The 18,955-nt window shown below is 36.3% G+C and overlaps 1 protein-coding gene across 24 annotated transcripts in view; it reads right to left on the reverse strand.

Annotated features, from left to right (window-relative positions):
• The window catches only part of LOC109064031 (plectin-like), a 93,943-nt gene that overhangs the window by 22,933 nt on the left and 52,055 nt on the right, over window positions 1-18,955 (reverse strand). For 8 of the 24 annotated variants that reach the window (XM_042744925.1, XM_042744927.1, XM_042744933.1 and 5 more), the window contains 14 exons: window positions 12,283-12,344; window positions 10,335-10,349; window positions 8,950-9,039; window positions 8,328-8,363; window positions 7,283-7,360; window positions 6,847-6,939; window positions 4,580-4,746; window positions 2,486-2,601; window positions 2,119-2,225; window positions 1,919-2,038; window positions 1,580-1,675; window positions 1,356-1,483; window positions 370-463; window positions 110-264 (listed from right to left, as the gene is read on the reverse strand). In XM_042744925.1, the coding sequence (XP_042600859.1) occupies window positions 110-264; window positions 370-463; window positions 1,356-1,483; window positions 1,580-1,675; window positions 1,919-2,038; window positions 2,119-2,225; window positions 2,486-2,601; window positions 4,580-4,746; window positions 6,847-6,939; window positions 7,283-7,360; window positions 8,328-8,363; window positions 8,950-9,039; window positions 10,335-10,349; window positions 12,283-12,344 (1,357 nt within the window). Of the gene's footprint in view, window positions 1-109; window positions 265-369; window positions 464-1,355; window positions 1,484-1,579; window positions 1,676-1,918; window positions 2,039-2,118; window positions 2,226-2,485; window positions 2,602-4,579; window positions 4,747-6,846; window positions 6,940-7,282; window positions 7,361-8,327; window positions 8,364-8,949; window positions 9,040-10,334; window positions 10,350-12,282; window positions 12,345-15,067; window positions 17,027-18,955 lie in introns of those variants that run through there. The other 16 variants (XM_042744928.1, XM_042744941.1, XM_042744948.1 and 13 more) reach the window with 8 other exon arrangements.

The raw sequence follows: 18,955 nt of genomic DNA on the forward strand, positions 1-18,955 counted from the left end.
TTAAAAAAGTTGCAAATGAATGATTAAATTAATAAATAGTAAAGCATTCATATTACAGATTAGTTCTAGTTCTTACTGAATTTCTTATGAAGTAAAATATTTTACTGACCGCCTGTACATCTGTTCTGCCTGTAGATGGCGCCCATCTTTAAGTAATTGCACATCATTGAAAAGATAACGGATCATGTTTTCAGCCTTGTTCAGATCTGTTTCTATCTCAGACGCATGCTGGATAGGCTTTCCTGCACTCAGCAGACGTATGTCCTGCAATAACAGCAAAATATTATTATAGTGCTATTTGCTACAGGTTTTCCTTCTTGAAAGCTACAGGGATTTTAAACAAAGGAATAAAATGGGTTTATATCTCACCGTTTGTAACAGTGTTTCCACCTGGTTGAGCTGTTCCTCACATAAACCTGACTCCATTTGCACCTTACTGACTATTCTCTGCAGACGCTCCAGCCTGTGCATATTACAGACACACAAATACTCTTACACACTGAGCATAATTAACTACAAGCAAAACAGCCATGAAATATTAAGAATGTAATGGCTGGACATAGGCTAAACTAAACTAGACAATATTCAGACTTTACAGGCATTCAACATTTAATACATTTTAAAAAAGTCAGTCAAATCACTCACACCCTCCTCTCACGGAGCAGGTATTCCAGTCCATGGCTGTCATTCATGAAAGCCATGACTAATAATCCTAATAATGCTGAATCCCAGTACAGAGACAGTTTTCCAAGAGCAGAGGCGCACAGAATCAGCTATTGATGTTAAGAAGTGCTTCTGTAACTTATCAGACTCATAAACATTCTGCAGAGCAGCAGCAAGTCTGTCTTGTGACAAACCTTTTTGAAAGCGACGCCCTGTTTGCTTGTGAAAAATGCTATTTAATAACAATATGAAAAGCCATTTTGGCAATTGGAATCTTTAAAGTAAGGCATTTGGAACAGAACACTGAAGGGGAAAGTAAGTCAAATGAAAAATACATATATTTATATAGGTTAAGTTATATATTTACATATAAGTAAAATTTCACGTAAAATATTAATGTTTAAGATCTGATAATTATCAATTAGTATGGCTGAAGTTTCTTTTTAGGGCAAATCACTTCACTTTGCAGATCTTTATTTTTTTTTTCAACGTAACTTAAATTAGGTTTTGTCCCAAACATTGTTAAAATCTGAGCACTACAGCATCATAGATTTTACTTCATTAGTTCAATACTTTTTGACCCATGGTTATATCATTATTATTGCCAAATGCCCCTGTAAATAGTTCAGATTATTCAAAGGAGTCATACAAGCAAACAAAGAATGTGTAAGAAATTGAACATATTCTTTCACCTTTCAAACTCTGAGCGCAACAGTTTCTCTCGTTCCAGAATGGCCACATGCAGGCGGCCCCACTCCTTCTCCACATCGAAAGGGTGGTAGCTGGGGGGGACCTTGATCTGACCCGCCTGCACAGCACCCTGGTGGCAAACAAACCCCAAACATAAAGTCAAATCTTAGTAAAAAACTGTACTACATGCTTGTTTAAAAGGCAATTCCTAATTAATTTAATTTACCTCTAAAGACTTGTAAATGAGCTTGGAGCGATTTTTGTCAGTCTCTTTGGCTGGTAGTTCAGTCTCCTTGAACTTCAAAAACTGACGCCAGAGAACCTACAACAAAATAAAAAGAGGAGAAATGGTCATATCACAATCTTTTTTCTATTGTTTTGAATGTTTTTCTATAGTACTTCAAACATATGTATTTGTAGACTCAAAATAATGACAAAGCTATTTTGTACATTTCATAACACTTCTAGCTGGTAAATAATAAAAGTCAATTACTGTACCAAATCATAATTACACATGTAAATTATGCACATGCATGATCATAAACCCATGGAACATGAGACTAACCTCAATTTCCTCATAGCTGGAGGGGAACTTGCGTTCCTCAAACACGATAATGTGATGTCTGATCCACTGGAGTAACATAGTCACCAGCTCGTAATATTCCTGCCAGCGCAACTCCAATTCCTGTGCACGTTGATAAATAATTAATTTCACTGAATGGCCCATGATACTTGTATAGCTTCTTATACTTTCAAAACACTCACACTGGCCTTGACTCCATCACGAACATCAGGAACTCTTGGCATAACATCATACAAAGAGGACACGTATGTGATGATGGACTTCTCGTCTGGGTGTGGCACATCCACATCTGCAGAAAAGGAAAACAAACTACCATCAGTGTGTACACTATCGTACAAAGATTTGCTTACCACGGCTGCAATTATGTGATTAAATACAGATTTAAGCAATAATATTGTTAATACTGTTAGATAATTATTAGAAGCTACTCTTACACGAGCATATGAAATACTTTACAAATCCATTAATCCTCTAGGATCAACGAAAGTCAAGAATGAAAAAAAAAAATCCTTGAAGGAGAATCCAGAGGGATGTTCTCCCTCAGTTTACCTTCAGGATCCAGTAGGCGTGTGACGCCCAGGTCTCTTTCTGCTACGCTGAAGGCCTGCTCCAGATTCTCCAGGTTGGTCTGTTTGTACACCTTATTCATTTCAATCAAATTCGGTCTACAACAAAAGACAGGAGACACAGAATGCAGTTAGAGGTGGACACTGAGAGAAATATCCCCCTAGAAAGGAAACAAAAGAAAATATAAAGACTGCACATACTTTATTTCAGTGCATTGACAACATAATACATCATGCATCACATCATAAACTGCCTATTTATTAAAAAATTTAACAGAGAGGTTGCTCATTTGGTTAATTATTTTGTATTTTATGGTCTGCTATGTTTAAAGGAATAATTTTTCTGTTAGCAAACAAAAATCCTATTGGTATGAACTGTGAAATTTCCCCAAGATCTCATTTGAATGCATGCATGCAGATCTTATATTTAACTGCACACTGCTTGGCCAAACCTGCAGGCTATGTAAACATCTGTGGCAGTATCTGGGCAGGTGAAGGCAAGATTGATAGCTCTTCACAGTATTTGAAAAAAAGCCAATCTTATGTGACTAAGTACTCACTCAACAGCAATCATTGCAAGGCGCCAAAAACAATTACAGTAAAATACTACGTGCACACACAAGCAGCCTTTTAACTACATGAAAACCTGAGCATGTCCAACAAAACTACATTTTATAGCAAAAAACAACCCCAAATTACTAAATCAGTTGACTAAATTGTCAATGAAATTCCAAAAGCTACAATGACAAAGGCAGCACTGCTTTGCTTGGTTTTTTCCAAAATATTTTTAATGAAAAATACAAAGCATTCATACGACTCGTTGTCTGTCTGTGTGAGCAGGTAGCACAGCTGGCCCCAGGGAAGATCGGCATCTGAGACGAACACCTTTCTGTAAGAAAACCCATCTCTGCTTAGGGTGGAGAGCTTTTGCTCCATGCCATGTTCAAGATCTCCGCTCTGGGATCCACCACTTGAGCAGGCACCAGGGCTGATGGACCCCTGGCTCGAATCGAACGAAGCCTCTGATGGTACATCTTCACACAGCATGACCACCCGGTCCTCCAGGTCACTGACGGATCCGTGGCTGGACGAGGTGCTGCGATTCTTCCTGGAGCGCAACTTCCTCTTGAGACTGAACATTTCGTTGGATTGAATGAATCAAAATCCTATTCTTTGAAAAGTGTGCATTCACACAGGGTGCAGATGGGTTTTCTCGTCCAATGAGAAGCAAGCTCCAGCCAACGGTTAGCAGTCTCAGTCCTCAGAGAAACCATACTCCATCTTATATCACGCATCAAGCTTTGAGAGCTTCACCTTTACTGCTGCTGTCGCAATGGAGTTCATATATTAATCTGTTCATCGAGTGGCAAGCGAGAGGGAAGACGAACAGCTTCTTATTTGCTCAAATCTCAAGAGTCATCTGCGTCTGATAGCGTAGGGTGAACCTGAGCTATGCAGCTGCATGCTGAATAATAAAAACACACCCTCTGGCGATCCTTTCAGATTGAACACGCCCTCAATACTGGATTCTGGTTTCAAACTGTTTTCATAAGTGCCAATTCGAGCATACTTGAACTTAATCCGGCAAAATTTGATGTAAACCAAAGTGAATTTGTTGTGCTCTAGAGGTATTTGTTTGAAGTCTATAATGGGTCAGTTTTTCTAGTTTCTTGAGTCCCATGTGTGAGAGCAAACTGAACTCTTGAAGGTTAAAACAGGTCAGCCTACCTTTAAGTATGGCATGACCAATCTTGTTTCCTGTCAAACATCACCTGCTAAAAGCCAGGATTTAGTACATAAATTATAGACCTGACAAGGGACAGAAGGGGTCTGTGATTGACATGGCAAATACAGCCAGCAAGTCTGGAGATGAACTTAATAAACAGCCTGGAGGGAATATAAGGGAATGTCAGCTATTTCTCACTTCTCAGGCGCCAAGATTACTTAATAAACTATTTTTTGAAAAATTTCTCTTCAAGAATCTGACTCTTTTACATGAGCACCATTGATTCATGGGTTCAGAGAATGTGTTCTAACAGCTAAGTCACAGTTTCCCTTTTTTAAAAGACGTTTTTACCTGTGTTTATGGATGATGGCATTGAAGAGCTTGCCATCTCTCCAGCTGGTGGTGAAGTTATCACACCGCAGCCCATGGTAGCCCTCCACCATCCGCTGAGACCACAACAACAGCTTCTCCTTGGCGGTCATATCATCTGACTGGCCGTTCACCTGGATATCGGAGATCTGATGGAGCCAAGAAATGGTCAGAAAAGAAGAATTAGAGTCTGAGCTAGCATTTATTAAAATGTATCCTAGTTATTGCATAATAAGCACAGTTTAACCATGGTGACTGCAGTAAAACTATAGATAGACCATATAGAAATGGCAAGGTACCAAGAAGACAAGAATACAAATTCTGTATTATTTTATAAAGAAATAATATACTAAACATATTTAGAAATGATCATTTCAACTGTCATAGTAAAACAAAAAATGAAGTAGAATCAATGTAAATATGGTTTCAATATGGTTTGTAGCTGAAATATATTAAGAAACTACTGTAAATATGATCTAATCGTAAATTAAAGTTCTGTAAAATATGTAAAAAAAAAAAAAGAAAGATAAGTAAAATCAATGCGAATGTGGTTTTAATAAAATTATGTATTTGAAAAAAATTCTAAACGTATACAGAAACTATAAAAACAACTTTCATAGTAAAATAATGTACAATGTGAAAAAATACTACAGTTACTACAGTTGTTCCTGTGTTAAAACAATGGAAATATTAATATTGTGATATAAGGAGTGCACTCCTTTTGCTAAATCTCTGTTTAATAGTTTAAAATGTGAACTTGTTGCTTTTCCAATAATGAAACACTATACACTATGATGCTCAGGGAAAATTATATAGCATTTCACAATTTGAATTTGATTAAAAAACAGTATACCTAAAATACCCTCACTGTTGCCAAGATACTACGGACAAACATTGTGGTTAGCAGTGATCATAAGATTCGTTTATAATAAAAGGCTTGTTCAAATTTTAGTCTGTGATTTTGCATGCGCTTGTTCCTCTGGTGACTCATCGTCAGGATTCCCCTTTGGGTAATAACTGCTTAACGGCTAAATCAAGTTTCCTCCCATTATAAGAGTTTTGTAGGGAAGTCTGCTCGGTCTAAACCTCTGAATCCTGACATTAAGGATGTACACAGGGACTGGAAACACATCCTCCACCCTCGCAGCATAGCTTTACGAGTCCCAAGAGGGCCATTTAAGGTTCTTTTCAATGCAGAATTCCTTTCAATGCCTTTCATTTAAAAAATATTTTTAGTAGTGACTATAAGCCCAACACTTCAAACTTCTTAAGAAAGTTATTGTAAGAATAAAGATTTTTAAAAATTATTTAATAGGAAATACAAATTTGGCAAAATCACATCTGGTGCAAAACTTAACAGCTGCATAATTATGCATAAGAGTGCATAATTTAAGCTAATTCTGCAATGCTATGAACAATTCTGGTATATTTTTATTGTATTATAATTTTTACTCCACAGGAATTTATAACAATTTGTTTGATTCTAAGTTGATTTAATACGCCTAACCAGAAAAATAACTATACTATCTTGAAAATATCAAAAATGTGATCTTGTCAAGTTGCCATAATGTTCTGGACAGCACAGCACGTTTTTGACTAATGACTAATTCACTAATTCTTTTTTCCCACAACCAAAAACAGCATGACTGGTCTCACGAGTCACCAAACCAACATGCCAGTGTGCCTGCTTCCACTTCCTTTAGGGAAGATGTGAGTCACCAACCAAAATGAACACCATTCCAACCCATAATCCCCCACAGGCCTACTCTGACATCAAAGACGCACATTTTGGTTTTTATTTCCCAGAAAAAAGTGCATATATTGTGCAGCAATCCAAAGACAATAGAGTGCATTGGCATAGAAAACCACCCGTCTCTAATAGGCACAAAACAGTTGTTTTGTCTGACATTTCAGTTCACGCAAAAATAAATTAGCATGAGGTCATGCGTGAAAGTACAACAAATACTTGTTCTGATCTGAGGGTGTTGTGTTTTGTGGGTGGGCTGAGATTTATATTTGGCACAATGATGAAAAGCGATATCTATATCACTGTTGCCAGATGATACATTAAACCTTGTCACAAGTCTGCACAGATGTCTGTGTTGTTACAGCAATAGTAACAGCAAGTTGAGAGACTAAAACATGTAGAAACAAAAATCTGTGAAGCAAAACCAAAGAGAACATATAAAAAAACTAATTAAAATGTGTCTGCTCTGAGCAAGAAGAGCACAACCAGTGCTACACCAGACCTGGAAGTGAAGGATGATGGTCCATATTAGCCCGAGGGTCAGTTTTGGATTTCCATCCGCAATGTCATCATTTCTGATGTTTACCAGTTTCACCTGTCAAACAATGAGATCCCTGTTAACCAGTGAAATCTTATAAGGCCAGGGTTTTCAATCACGAGTCTATAGACCCCTGTGGGTCTGTAAAGGTACTGCAGGAAGAAATATAAAACAAACAAAAAATTACAATTCTAATGATCAGTAACACAATAGTGTGAGCTAATATTTTTGATGAAATGTTATCATAAATTCCGACCAAGAAAAATTAGCTTTTTATATTTTATTAACAATTTTTTAATTTAGTATATTTAGATTTTTTTTTATTATATCCCTGATTATTAATAGCAAATCCAAGGGTGGAAAAAAGAAGAAAAAAAATATGGTGTTCAGTTCACTGTACCTGTCTATGTTTGAGGAAGTCCAGTGCGATCTGTACATTCTGTAGTTTGTGAAAGCGCATGCGACCCTTCTCTCTGGGCTGAAAAAAAAATAAATAAAAAGAGATTAACAAAGAGAAAGATCTCAAAAAATTCAATACGGTTATGAAAAGGCAGAGATTATAGATGTACTGAATGATAAAAATTGCATTAACTAAACATACAAAACAACGACTAAAGTAGGAATGCCACTTTAAATTTGGGGAAAAAAATATATATTACAATATCATTCTACAAAAAAAAGTACCTAAAGTAAACCTTAACTAAGCAAATTCACTTTTTCTTTGTAATATTTTCCACATTTCATGGAAGAAATAATACATTATATTTAAAAAAAAAAATGCAGAAACTATACCCTAAATATTATAACCTTATTAATTTGAAACCCAAGGACCAGAGATCTTCCAACTTCATTAGCTATAATCTATTACCTGAACATACACCAAATACACCACTATGGCAAGATATGGACAAAATGCACCAGTATACAATAAGAACATGCAATGACATTGTCAATCAGTCATCACAATAAATAGCCAATCAAAAGCTAAGCTGTCCCATGAGCCAGGCTCTTATTGGCTTGCAGTGCATGATGTCGCTTAGGTTCTCAATGGATCCCATGTCTGCAAACATGAGAAGACATGAATCAATGCAAAACTAAAACAAATATTTAATTCTAAACTAACATACATTATGCCAAATTCCTGAAAGCCTGTAATTAATGGTTCCCTGACAGTGAATGCATTGCATTCCAGAACATTCCATCACAAAAAAAAAAAAAAGATGCAAACATTTAAATAACCACCCTGATTTTTTTATGCAAATGGCAGTATAATCTATTTCAAATTTTTTAATCGAATATTTTTGTGAACATGGGGGGAGGACGGCACCATGGATAAGCGACAGGACAAAGGAAGTGACATCATGCACAACACATTTCCCCTGGCAGTGACACATGCCACACCCCTTTCTGGGGAGGCGAGCCGGAAATTTTCAGCCCCAACTCACCAACCGCGAATTCCTGACAACGTCTCGCTCCCTCGGCTACCACAGCAAGAGCATCACAAGAGAAGAGGCAAAGGCAAAGGGGTCAAGGTCAGGGCAGAGGTGAGCAAACAGGAAGTTGAAAAAGGAATGGTCAAGGGGGGTCAAACCGGTGCAGAGTTGAAACTGAGGCAGAAAATGTCAGATTGTTAATGTGTTAAAGGAGTGAGACGCAATGCAAAAGAGACAGTCACAGTAGAAGTGCTCATAAGGACGGGACGATGTGAGGAGACATTCGTTCCTACCGTTACATTTCTGTATGTGTGGTTACGTCCACTGCTCATACAGAGCCGAATGCCACATGTCAACCACTGACGCATGCAAAACAAATCTGAGGGACACGACTTTGAGGGTGTTAAACTGTAGAACTATCAGTGCAGATTGCAAGGGGAACTTTACTCAAACGTAAACTACAAGGTCTATAAAGCAAAAGAGGACACAGGAAGAGGAGGGGCTTATGTTAAGGGAGCAGATCAAGGTAGTGAGACTTAGCCTTGCAAAAGCAGAATTTCATATTGATGTTTGGAAGTAGGTTTAGAATAGGGTTGTGGATGGAAAATCTGATCCCATATTAGCATGAACTTACCAGTGTCTCTCCAGACAGCACCTCCAACAGCGAGATGAGGTTGTGTCCATCTCTGAGATCCTCGTACAGGTCTGTGATGTGTCGCTGGGCCTGAATCAAACAGGAAATCATCATTAAAAAAAGTGGAAGACTATATGTTCAAGACAATATATGCTATTTAATACCACAGTTCTCCACATGAATTAGTTATAATGGGTTTATTGTGACATCAAGCGGGCAAATATTTTTACATAATGATCACAAAAGTTGTCAAAGGCAACCACTAGTTTAATGTCGTTTGCAAAACATGACAATTTTAAATAATTTTACTATACATTGAGGTGAATAAATAATCCACTATTATTCATAAGTTTGGGGTTTGAAAAAATAAATTATATTTATAATGGTACAAAATATTTCTATTTCAAATGAAAGCTGTTTTTTTGAACTTTATATTCATCCAATAATCCTGAAAAAAAAATGCATCACAGTTTCCATGAAAACATTGTTTTTAACATTAATAATAATGAGAAATGTTTCACTGAAGACTGGAGCAATGGCTGCCAAATAAGATATGCTATCATAAGAATAAATCACATTTTAAAATATATGAAAATAGAAAACAGTTGTTTTTAATTGTAATAATATTTCACAATATTAGGTTTTTTTTATTGTATCTTTGATCAATTAAATGCAGCCTTTAATTGCAAACATTAAACTTTTGCATGGTAGTGTACTTTAAATATTTTTTATGTCCACATTTAATTTACCTAAGGCTTTTTTTTTGGGGGGGGGGGTCCATCTGACTTTTTTTTTTTAGTTCTTAGTTTGTTGTGGATCTATTTTCAGATATTTACAGGTTTTAGTGACTAAAGAGATTCCCTACTGACAAAAAAGAAGGGTTCTGAAACCCTGAAAATATGTTTTGTAAGCATTAAAACTACAAACAGAACACACAAATCACAAATATTATGATGCTGTGGAAAATACAGTCATTTGAAGTGACTTTTCTCACAAAAAACTGTTCACACTGAGAGCTTTCCATATTCGGCTCAGTTTGCAATGCGGGAACTAACATCATAAATCACCTTGGGATTTTAATAATTACAAAAATGTCTCACGAAAGTGAAGTTCGTTGATTTGTGGGCCACTGTATGATACTACATTTACTGTTGATAAAGGAAATTATCTGGAGGCTGAAGCAGTAAGCACAGAAAGTACTAAAGGAGACAGAAAACACAAGTGTTAACATCTCCAGTGTTAAAAAACTGCATTTCATGCAAGGAAGGCAGGGAAGCTTGTATGTTAGCTCTAGGTGCAGATGTAGGAAGATACGGTGCATGTGAAACCCATGCAGGTAATAACAGAAGTCACTCTGCAAAGGTGTGATCACAGACACCACCTACCTCTGCCTTCCAGTGCTGACAGAGAAAGATGGAGGAAAGAATGGAACATGGAGAGATAAAAGAGAGAAAGGTTGGAACAGATGGGAAATACAATGAGAACTGTATGACAGAAAGACAGCGAGAGACACACAGCAAGATATAACAGTGAAATGAACACAGATGACACATACAGTGTTTGCATGATGGCGTGATATATATATAGTTTAAATATTTCATTCATTGCATCAAATATTTGAATAGACCTTTACATGTATAAACAAGTCTGCTGATGACAACCTGTCAGAAATATATTTGTTTAGTTTTAATATTCAAATATGAAGCAACAAATTATATTTGGAAGAGCACAGCACATATGTGGCATAACATCATTATTAAATTGTCTTTTGTATTTAATTCAAAGCTATTATTAAGTCTAAAATAGCAATGGAACATCACTAATAACATCTGCTGAAACCATCATTTTGGCAACTCACTCTTAATAAATCTTTTTTAATCTTAAACCTGCTGTTCTCTATGCCTAGTTTAAAATGAGAGACAGTAAGGCTTTGCTGGCGTCCAGGTTTCCATCCCAAACGGCTGCATCCAGATGAGAAGGATTTCCTTGCAGCAAACGAACAACCCACAGCAAAGCCTCTGAGTCACCGGATCTGAACTGCAGACCACTGAATAAACCCTATGCCTCCATGAAGGAAGGAAAATCAGTCTAATCCAAAAACTATTACAAATGTAGTGCTTAAACTTATCACAAAAAATATGGAATAATTATTTGAATTTAATGAAATAAATAAATTATTCTCAATTTAATTTATTAATAATAATTATTAAAAAAATTTCAAACAGCCTAAAAATGTAAGAAGTATAATTTTAGAGATCGTCTAGATACTACTTAGTTAAACTGGAAATTTATTTTAAAGACAACTCGCTTTCCACTGATGCAAAAGAGAGATAATTTCTACACATATCTTTGCAAGGTTAGATATTCTTGAATAATTTTTCTTTTCATTTTGCTTTCAGTTCGATAAGATAAAAACAAATATTTATTTTATATATAGTTTATATATAAATGTTTGTGCAGTGTGAACAAAAAGTAATTAACAATCAGAGTCTTTACATGAATATGAGGTTATAAATGTGAGTATATAATAATTATTTATAATATTTATACAATTATTTACAATAATAAATAAAATACCATTTGAAATTGTTTAGATGGAGTTTAGCATATCACAAAAAAAAAACAATTACACAGTAGAGTAAACTGCTGCATCACTTTTGTTGCTTTTTCACTTTATTCTAGTACTTGTTTTTCATTTTCAGATTTTTTTTGCATCTTTATATTGCAGATTTTGGGATGGATTTTTGGAACACATTTTGAATCGTTAAAGGGGCCGCCTGTGGGCCAGACTGCTGGATGGAATCCAAGCGGCACCAAGAAAACGATCTGTTTCTTTGGGGATATAAAGTAAAAACAGATGTTGATGACTCATCCTCACATACTCATAAATAAATAAACAGCACCTTTCAGCAGTGCAGTGTGATGGGTGTGTACAGGACGATTATTCCGCTATCATGATCTCCACAGCAGTAGCAGTTACACACACTCACCATATGTTTTCACATACGGGTTAGACAAGCAAACACTGTACTATACATCCCATTCTGTCTCTCACACACATCTATCATTTTCACTATTGCTCTTCAAGCATCAATACACTGTTTTTTTCCATGTAATGACAGACAAATAACTATGTTCTCTGTGCAGTTTTAGTATGTGTTAAGAGTTTCCAATCAAGCAGGAGTAGTTATTGCACCAGTCATCTTCAAAACAAGCCCTTGAGATAATGGCTTGACAAAGTGGCCATTGGATAAGGGCAAAACTGAGATACTTGACTCTCTGTGACCGTGTGGTTACAAGCACCTAGAACAATTTCTGTATGGATGGTAATACCTTCATCAGATGCTTGTTCACCCATTTTGTGAAGGTCTTTTTCTGTACTCGATCCCGTTCATCTGTAAAACACAAAAAGATTTTGTTAAATCTGAGAGACACATTAGAAACCAGGGAACATTATACAACATACTAATGGAAACTTCTAAACTGAAGTATAGTTATCTTCTTAGATAATAGTGCTCTGTGTGTTTTTTATAGTGCCCTTTATGTGGTTCCACATGGTGATGATTTTAGAGAAGCAAAAGCTTAGAGAAATTAGCATAGGTTTTGCATCATATTTCTTTGTGATCATTGTATATTTGCATGTAATTTATTAAAGAAATACTTTTATGCTTTTATTCAACAATGATGCTTTAAATAGACTTTTACATTGTTCAAAAGACCATGACAAAAATCTGACATTTTCAACTGCTTTCAACATTGATAAAAATAAGAAATGTTTATTGAGCAGCAAATCAGAATATTGGAATGATTTCTGAAGGATCATGTCACACTGAAAACTGAAGTAATGATGCTGAAAATTCAGCTTTGCATCACAGGAATGAATTACATTAATATAAGAAGCAGTTCTTTTAAATTCCAATAATATTTTACATTTGAATGCAGCCTTGATGAGTATGAGACTTTCAAAAGCATTAAAAAAATTTACAGACCCCAATCTTTAAACAATAAAGACATTTAAAACATTTAGACATTTAAAGTTTTCTCAATGGTATTCATAACTCAAAATTGTGCACAGTTATTGGGTGGCCCCATACATGTTATGAACATGCTGTGCATATCTTACAGATACCACAGTGTATACTAGCAGTCTGTATCTGCTCATCTGAGCACTCAGAAAACATTCCACTGGTGAAAGTCAACTGACTGGTTGATTTTGGCTCTTTTGAACTGACTTAATTTGAAAGTTTTTCAGTTCTTAGTTTGTGCATCTATTTTCTTTACTTGAGGTCAGATATTTGCAGGTCTTAGTGACTAAACCAGAGATTCCCTACTGACAAAAAAAAGAAAGATGATCTTGAATCAAGATGCGTCTAAAAAAAACACCATGACTGACTCTTTTACTGGCACTGTTGCATTTACTCCTCACTTTGTTTAGAATCTCGAATTACCATCATCAAAGTCATCAAACATTTATGTGGAAACTTGCTTAAAGGCGTGCTGAAGGAGTAAAATGTTCCAGAAGTACCACCACCTGAATTTAGTGGGTTTCACAATGAACTTGTAAAATGCTTCATGACTAATATAAGAGAGTGATTCAAAAAATTCAGTACAAATGCCTCTTTCAGGTCCATTTTTGACTTTATGATAATGGCACACTTGAGCTAGCATGAAAGAGAATTCAAGAAAACTCAAGTGGAGCTGTAGTTAAAGGAAACTTGGAGAAGAAGCACATCAGCTCCCTATCATAAGATCAACCACTAAGGCTGATGATATTTCTGATGACCAACAAGCATGACTTAAATTTAAAATAAAAAAATAAAAAAATCTCAAACTTGTGATAAGGCCTCCAAAGTTCTGATTTCATCACAATTTCATCAAAACATAGAGATAAGATAATGCAGGACAACCATCTGTAACAAAACAACTGCAGGGAACTGGATGCATGTTGTTGTTCTGTCATTTGGTTGCCATGGCAGCCACGTCAATTGGCATCACCACATCACTTCCTGTTTCTAAAACCTTTTGCTGTCACGAAAACCAATTCCTGTGACTCATTGTATGAAGTCCTTTATGAAACAATGAACATTTATCTAGTTAGCTAAAAACTGAGTAATCTTATAATGCTGTTTTACATAATAAACTGCATAAAACACACTTGATATCATTTTGATAACACAAAAAAATTAAGATGCATGTGGAGACATGAAACGACAGAAACAAAGATGCTGCATTTTACTGAGAATCTGTAGGTCTCTTAAAGTCTAAGTACTGATTTCCTTCAGTTAGCTGATCTCAGAACAGCTCTAAGACAAGTGTGACCACCTGAACAGTTGAACAGGTAAAAGGCTGGATAAAAGGGGACTAAAAATCCCAAGCAAAACATCAACAGAGCCTCATAATGAAAAGGTAAAGCCTATTAGTATATCTTAGGCCACCGTAAAAGCTTAGTTAATGTCCCATGCCACAGAACCAAAGGTTTTCAAGGTCTGACAAGGAGAAACACAAGATCTGAGAGAAGATGCATTCCTCTGCACAGCAGCTTTGACACTCGTAAAACTGAAAGCGTAGCTTGAGGGAATGGAGTTTTAGTGTATGGAGTAATATGTCAGTGTAAATTATAGCTTAAAATAAATCTAGAACATTTACAATGTTTCAGCTGAGCTGTATTCAAACTATGACCTTTATGACTATTTTCCAACATGCCATGCATGTGCACACAGGACCACAACCCAGATTTGGGATCTGCCTTTGCAATGGCCCCTCCCTTTGGAGCCCAAAAACTTCATTTTGACAGCTTATACTTCTTATTACTGGTTGGAAAGATTTTCCAAGTACATTTCACCTGTCCAGAGAGGACCAATTATGATGCAGAATGATAACCTGACTGCATAGTTGATTGCATAACAAAAGAAGCCTTAAATATGTGTCAAAATAAAGCAACATCAATAAATATAATAATCTAGCCAAAAATGACCAATAAGAATGCAAATTTAACAACTGTAACCATACTGCCGAACTTATCAAGCAAATATTGTATGAAGATTAAACAGGATATCAAAAATAAATTCAGTGTTTAATAGCTAGTTTTAAGTATTCAAACTGAGAATTTCCGCTGTACCTTTTCTTTCATCCATGGCCCTCAGCATCCCCTGGTAATGTTGACTTTCATCTGTGAAGACCACATCACTGCCGACACTGTCGGTGGAGTACGTTCTATAACCTTTATATACAGCCATTCCTGTACTTCTGTTCTTGCTGCAAAACCACACTTTCCACCGATCTGTTTAAACCACCTGAACTGTTTCTTTTCACCCGTCTGGTGTTTCAGAAAGCAAAAGAGAAGATCCATGCGGGCGAGTGGGTGTGTTCCAAGCCAGCTCTTTTCGCCCTCCCTTTTCTGACTTTTCTTCCCCTCCAGTTCTCTTCCCCTCTCTACCTCTTCCTTCTTTTTTCACACTTCTTGCTAAATACTTGTCTTTAGGCTATAAATTCGAAGGAAGCTCTCGTTTTAGAGGGGTGCGTCTCTAACTTTGTGGTTGAAAAGTGTGAAAACACACTAAATAAAACATGTGGCATGTAGACAGCGTATGTGAACAATGAAAAAGTCAGCACCAAATGAAAATCTCATAATTTATTGTTCTTTATAAATAATATTGGTATTACTTCTGTTCAGAAGCATAAAAGCAACACATTTCTTGCATACTTTGAAAATGGTTAACAGTTTCCGCAACTCTCATCTGCAAATACCCTATAATGAAGGAAGCAGCTGCCCTAGGAATGTAACCACCGAAAATAAGTCTGAACACGGCACAAACCACCAACACGTGTCGTCTGTCCACACTGAAAGCGAAATGTCACCACAAAGTGACAAAACTTCAGCCAATCAGAAAATATTTGAGGTTAAATATAATGAATTTTGGACCAATCACATTGCATTATGGGCGGAGATACTCCAAGTGACAGATCAGGAATATAACCCTACCAACTTTTTGACTTGGTCATGGTTGTGGCTGGTTAGGACAAAAACTTGACATGGAATGAGCAAGCTGTTTTTCTGTACAAGCTAATTCGGTAGCATGCAACGGAAGTGAATCACTATCTAAAGCACCAGGGAAATAATCAAAACGAGGGTCTGTTTCCATCTGGTTTTGGGGTGGGAGGAGGGGTTTGGTGTTCCACCAACCGGGAAATCCCACTCATGAGGGAAAATGTGACTAATTTCAGGAGTCACACAGAAAGGCTCTTGTAGTCTCAAGTAGGAGGTTCGGATTTTCAGTGTCAGGAGTCGCTGCTGTTCTTTGATTGATGTAGATAGACACAACAAAGACACTATTTCATGAAGTCCTGCCAAAGTCACCCTAGACAGACGAAAATGCGGCTGAGCACAAGAGAACCCCTGTGCATGTGCGGTTGAAGTAAATGCATCCCCTAAAGGCAGCATTTGAAACGAGCGTGCAAGAATACAAACAGATGATGCAGAGATTCAAAGAGTCTCTGTGTCTTTTGCCCCGGACAACAGACCCTTTTTATCAGTGGCACAAAATGACAAGCTTGAATATGTGAATAGCTAGTCTATTTGAAGTGTGTGCATGTGAATACTGTAATTGGGGACCACTGGAAGGAATTAGAGGAGTCATATTCCTGAGTGCACAGGTATGACTGGAGCTCCCTAACCTGTAACCTCAGAGACAATCCATCTCTCTCTATCTTGGAAAGCATGGCAGGCAGATCACAGGTAGGAATGGAGGATTCTTTGCATTGCAACTCAGGGCTGTGGCCTGTTTGGGCTTGAGCTGGAAGACCTGCAGCTGTCACACATCTGCCTTGGAGCAATGCTGATCGGAGACAGCGCTATCAAGAGCCACTAGCAGTGTTTTTTTTTTCTGTTTACAGCTACGCAATGAAAATCAGATGAGATAAAATACGAATGCAGTGACTATAAATCACAGAACTGCACATAGAAACAAACAATGAGATCAGAGTCAGACCTTAAAGACATTTTTTAATGAATCAATCACAAACTTCCAAGTTATTTGTCTGAATTAGTCTGATGAATAAACCTCAAATCGCCAGTATTTTTCTTTGTGTTCCACTTGCAATAAACCAAAAAATATTACTATATAAATTTGCACTTTTTAATTTGGTAATCAATCAATCTTTGATATAAAAAACTGAATTCTGGAATAAAAAATTTGCCTTGATACATAGATATCTATTAAGCATTCATGAAACCTTTGTACATATACAGTAATACAATCTATTTGTGTACCATAACTATCTATTAGTTCAACCAATAATTACTCCAAAAGGGATTATTTAAGATGTGAATAACGTTAAAGAAAAATCTAAATACCTCGAAGATGCTCAACAAAGCTTTTTAGTCGAACTTTAGTCAAACATTTCAAACTTGGCTAACTTTTAGTCAAAAGATTAAATTTTAAAAAAAGTATTGTAGAGCCATTTGAAAGGAATTTGTCCACAGGTTAATTCCTTAGTCCTTATGTAAGTCAGATAATATCTTTGAAGAGTAAGAAAATAAGAACATGTATGTACAGGTATCAAATGTGTTTGACTTCAGGCATCACAAGTTAAGCACTATTTAAGAGCACCATAACAAAAGAAACAGACCAGATAAACCTTTAATCCTTCATACAAACACACCAATCACACAAGGCAAATCCTTCAGCTTATGTGTGTGAGCTGAAGATATAAAGAGGAAAAGGGCAAAGAGTGCGAAAATTCGACGGTTTTACAAATGGTGCCAGATTCTGCAGACATTGGAATTTGACTTTCTCTGAAGTATCCTTAGGGCAGACAGGACGATGATTACTTAAGCTATTCATTCATTTTTTATCATAACAATATCCCTGAGTAAATACAACTCTAATAAATGGAAAAAAAAATTACACTTGGTAATATAGTTTAACTAAAATGTGGTAATGTACTTGAATATTTGATCACAAAATTAATTTTATTGTGTGCAATCAATCAATCAATATATACATAATATACAATATAATACATATCCTGTTTTACTTTGCACAGCCATTCATATTTCAAATAGGATTCATTTGTTAGTTCTTAAATAGTTTTTGTGCATCTGAAAATGCATGCAGATGTGATGGGGCAGAGGTAGCTCTGAAATCTTCCGTAGCCCCAAATTGTCAATCACACATTCCTGCACTGCATGCACCTACTATGAACATACACTCAGGCAGTAAGTCATCCTACATCAGGCACATAACGCCGCTGCTCCTTACAATAGCTCATAAGACAGATTCACACCAACGACCACTCCTCAAACAGCCTGTCAGACTTGTGAGAACATGTAGTTCATTCTTAAACAAGACCGAAACACTTGCAAAAGATGTTCTTTCTGCCTTGCCTCACATTCACTCAAGCCTTCACACATACAGGAAAGGCCATGATTTATGAAATAGAAATAGAGCATGGAAAACTACAAAACTATATTTAGGTGTTAGATGGAAACAGAATACTTTTCTAAAATTATTTTTCAAAAAAAATATTATTGGACAGACTTTATAAAGTGAGGTGGAAAAATAATAAAATTGAGAGCAAAATAGCATTGCTTTGGTTGCTGGAACAGCATGAAAAGAAATGCTTTAAGAAATAGATTTGTAAAGCTTAACTAAATGTCTCCCTCTTGTGGTCACCATTCCAGTTGGATAGAGCAAAGAGAATCAAACTACTTTATCACTTAATTAAGGACAAGGACCATCATTAATAAATCATTTCTGCACATATGTCTTTGTACGCTGATGTTCCTCACAGCTGGCAGCCATTACTAAACGTTTTCAGGCAGTCACTTAGTTTCTGTGGAAAATGAAAGCTGACTGGTTACTGAGGCAACAGACCCAAACATACAGAAGCTGTGAGTTAAGAAAAACCCGCCAATATTTTTAGAGTCATTGCGGTTTTGGTCCATTGAGGCGCAACTTTTCCAAAGGGAGGAGATGCTGAGATGCAGTTTTTCTCTAACAATACG

This window comes from Cyprinus carpio, chromosome B19 (genome assembly GCF_018340385.1).
Source record: "Cyprinus carpio isolate SPL01 chromosome B19, ASM1834038v1, whole genome shotgun sequence".
NCBI classification, from domain to species: Eukaryota; Metazoa; Chordata; class Actinopteri; order Cypriniformes; family Cyprinidae; genus Cyprinus; species Cyprinus carpio.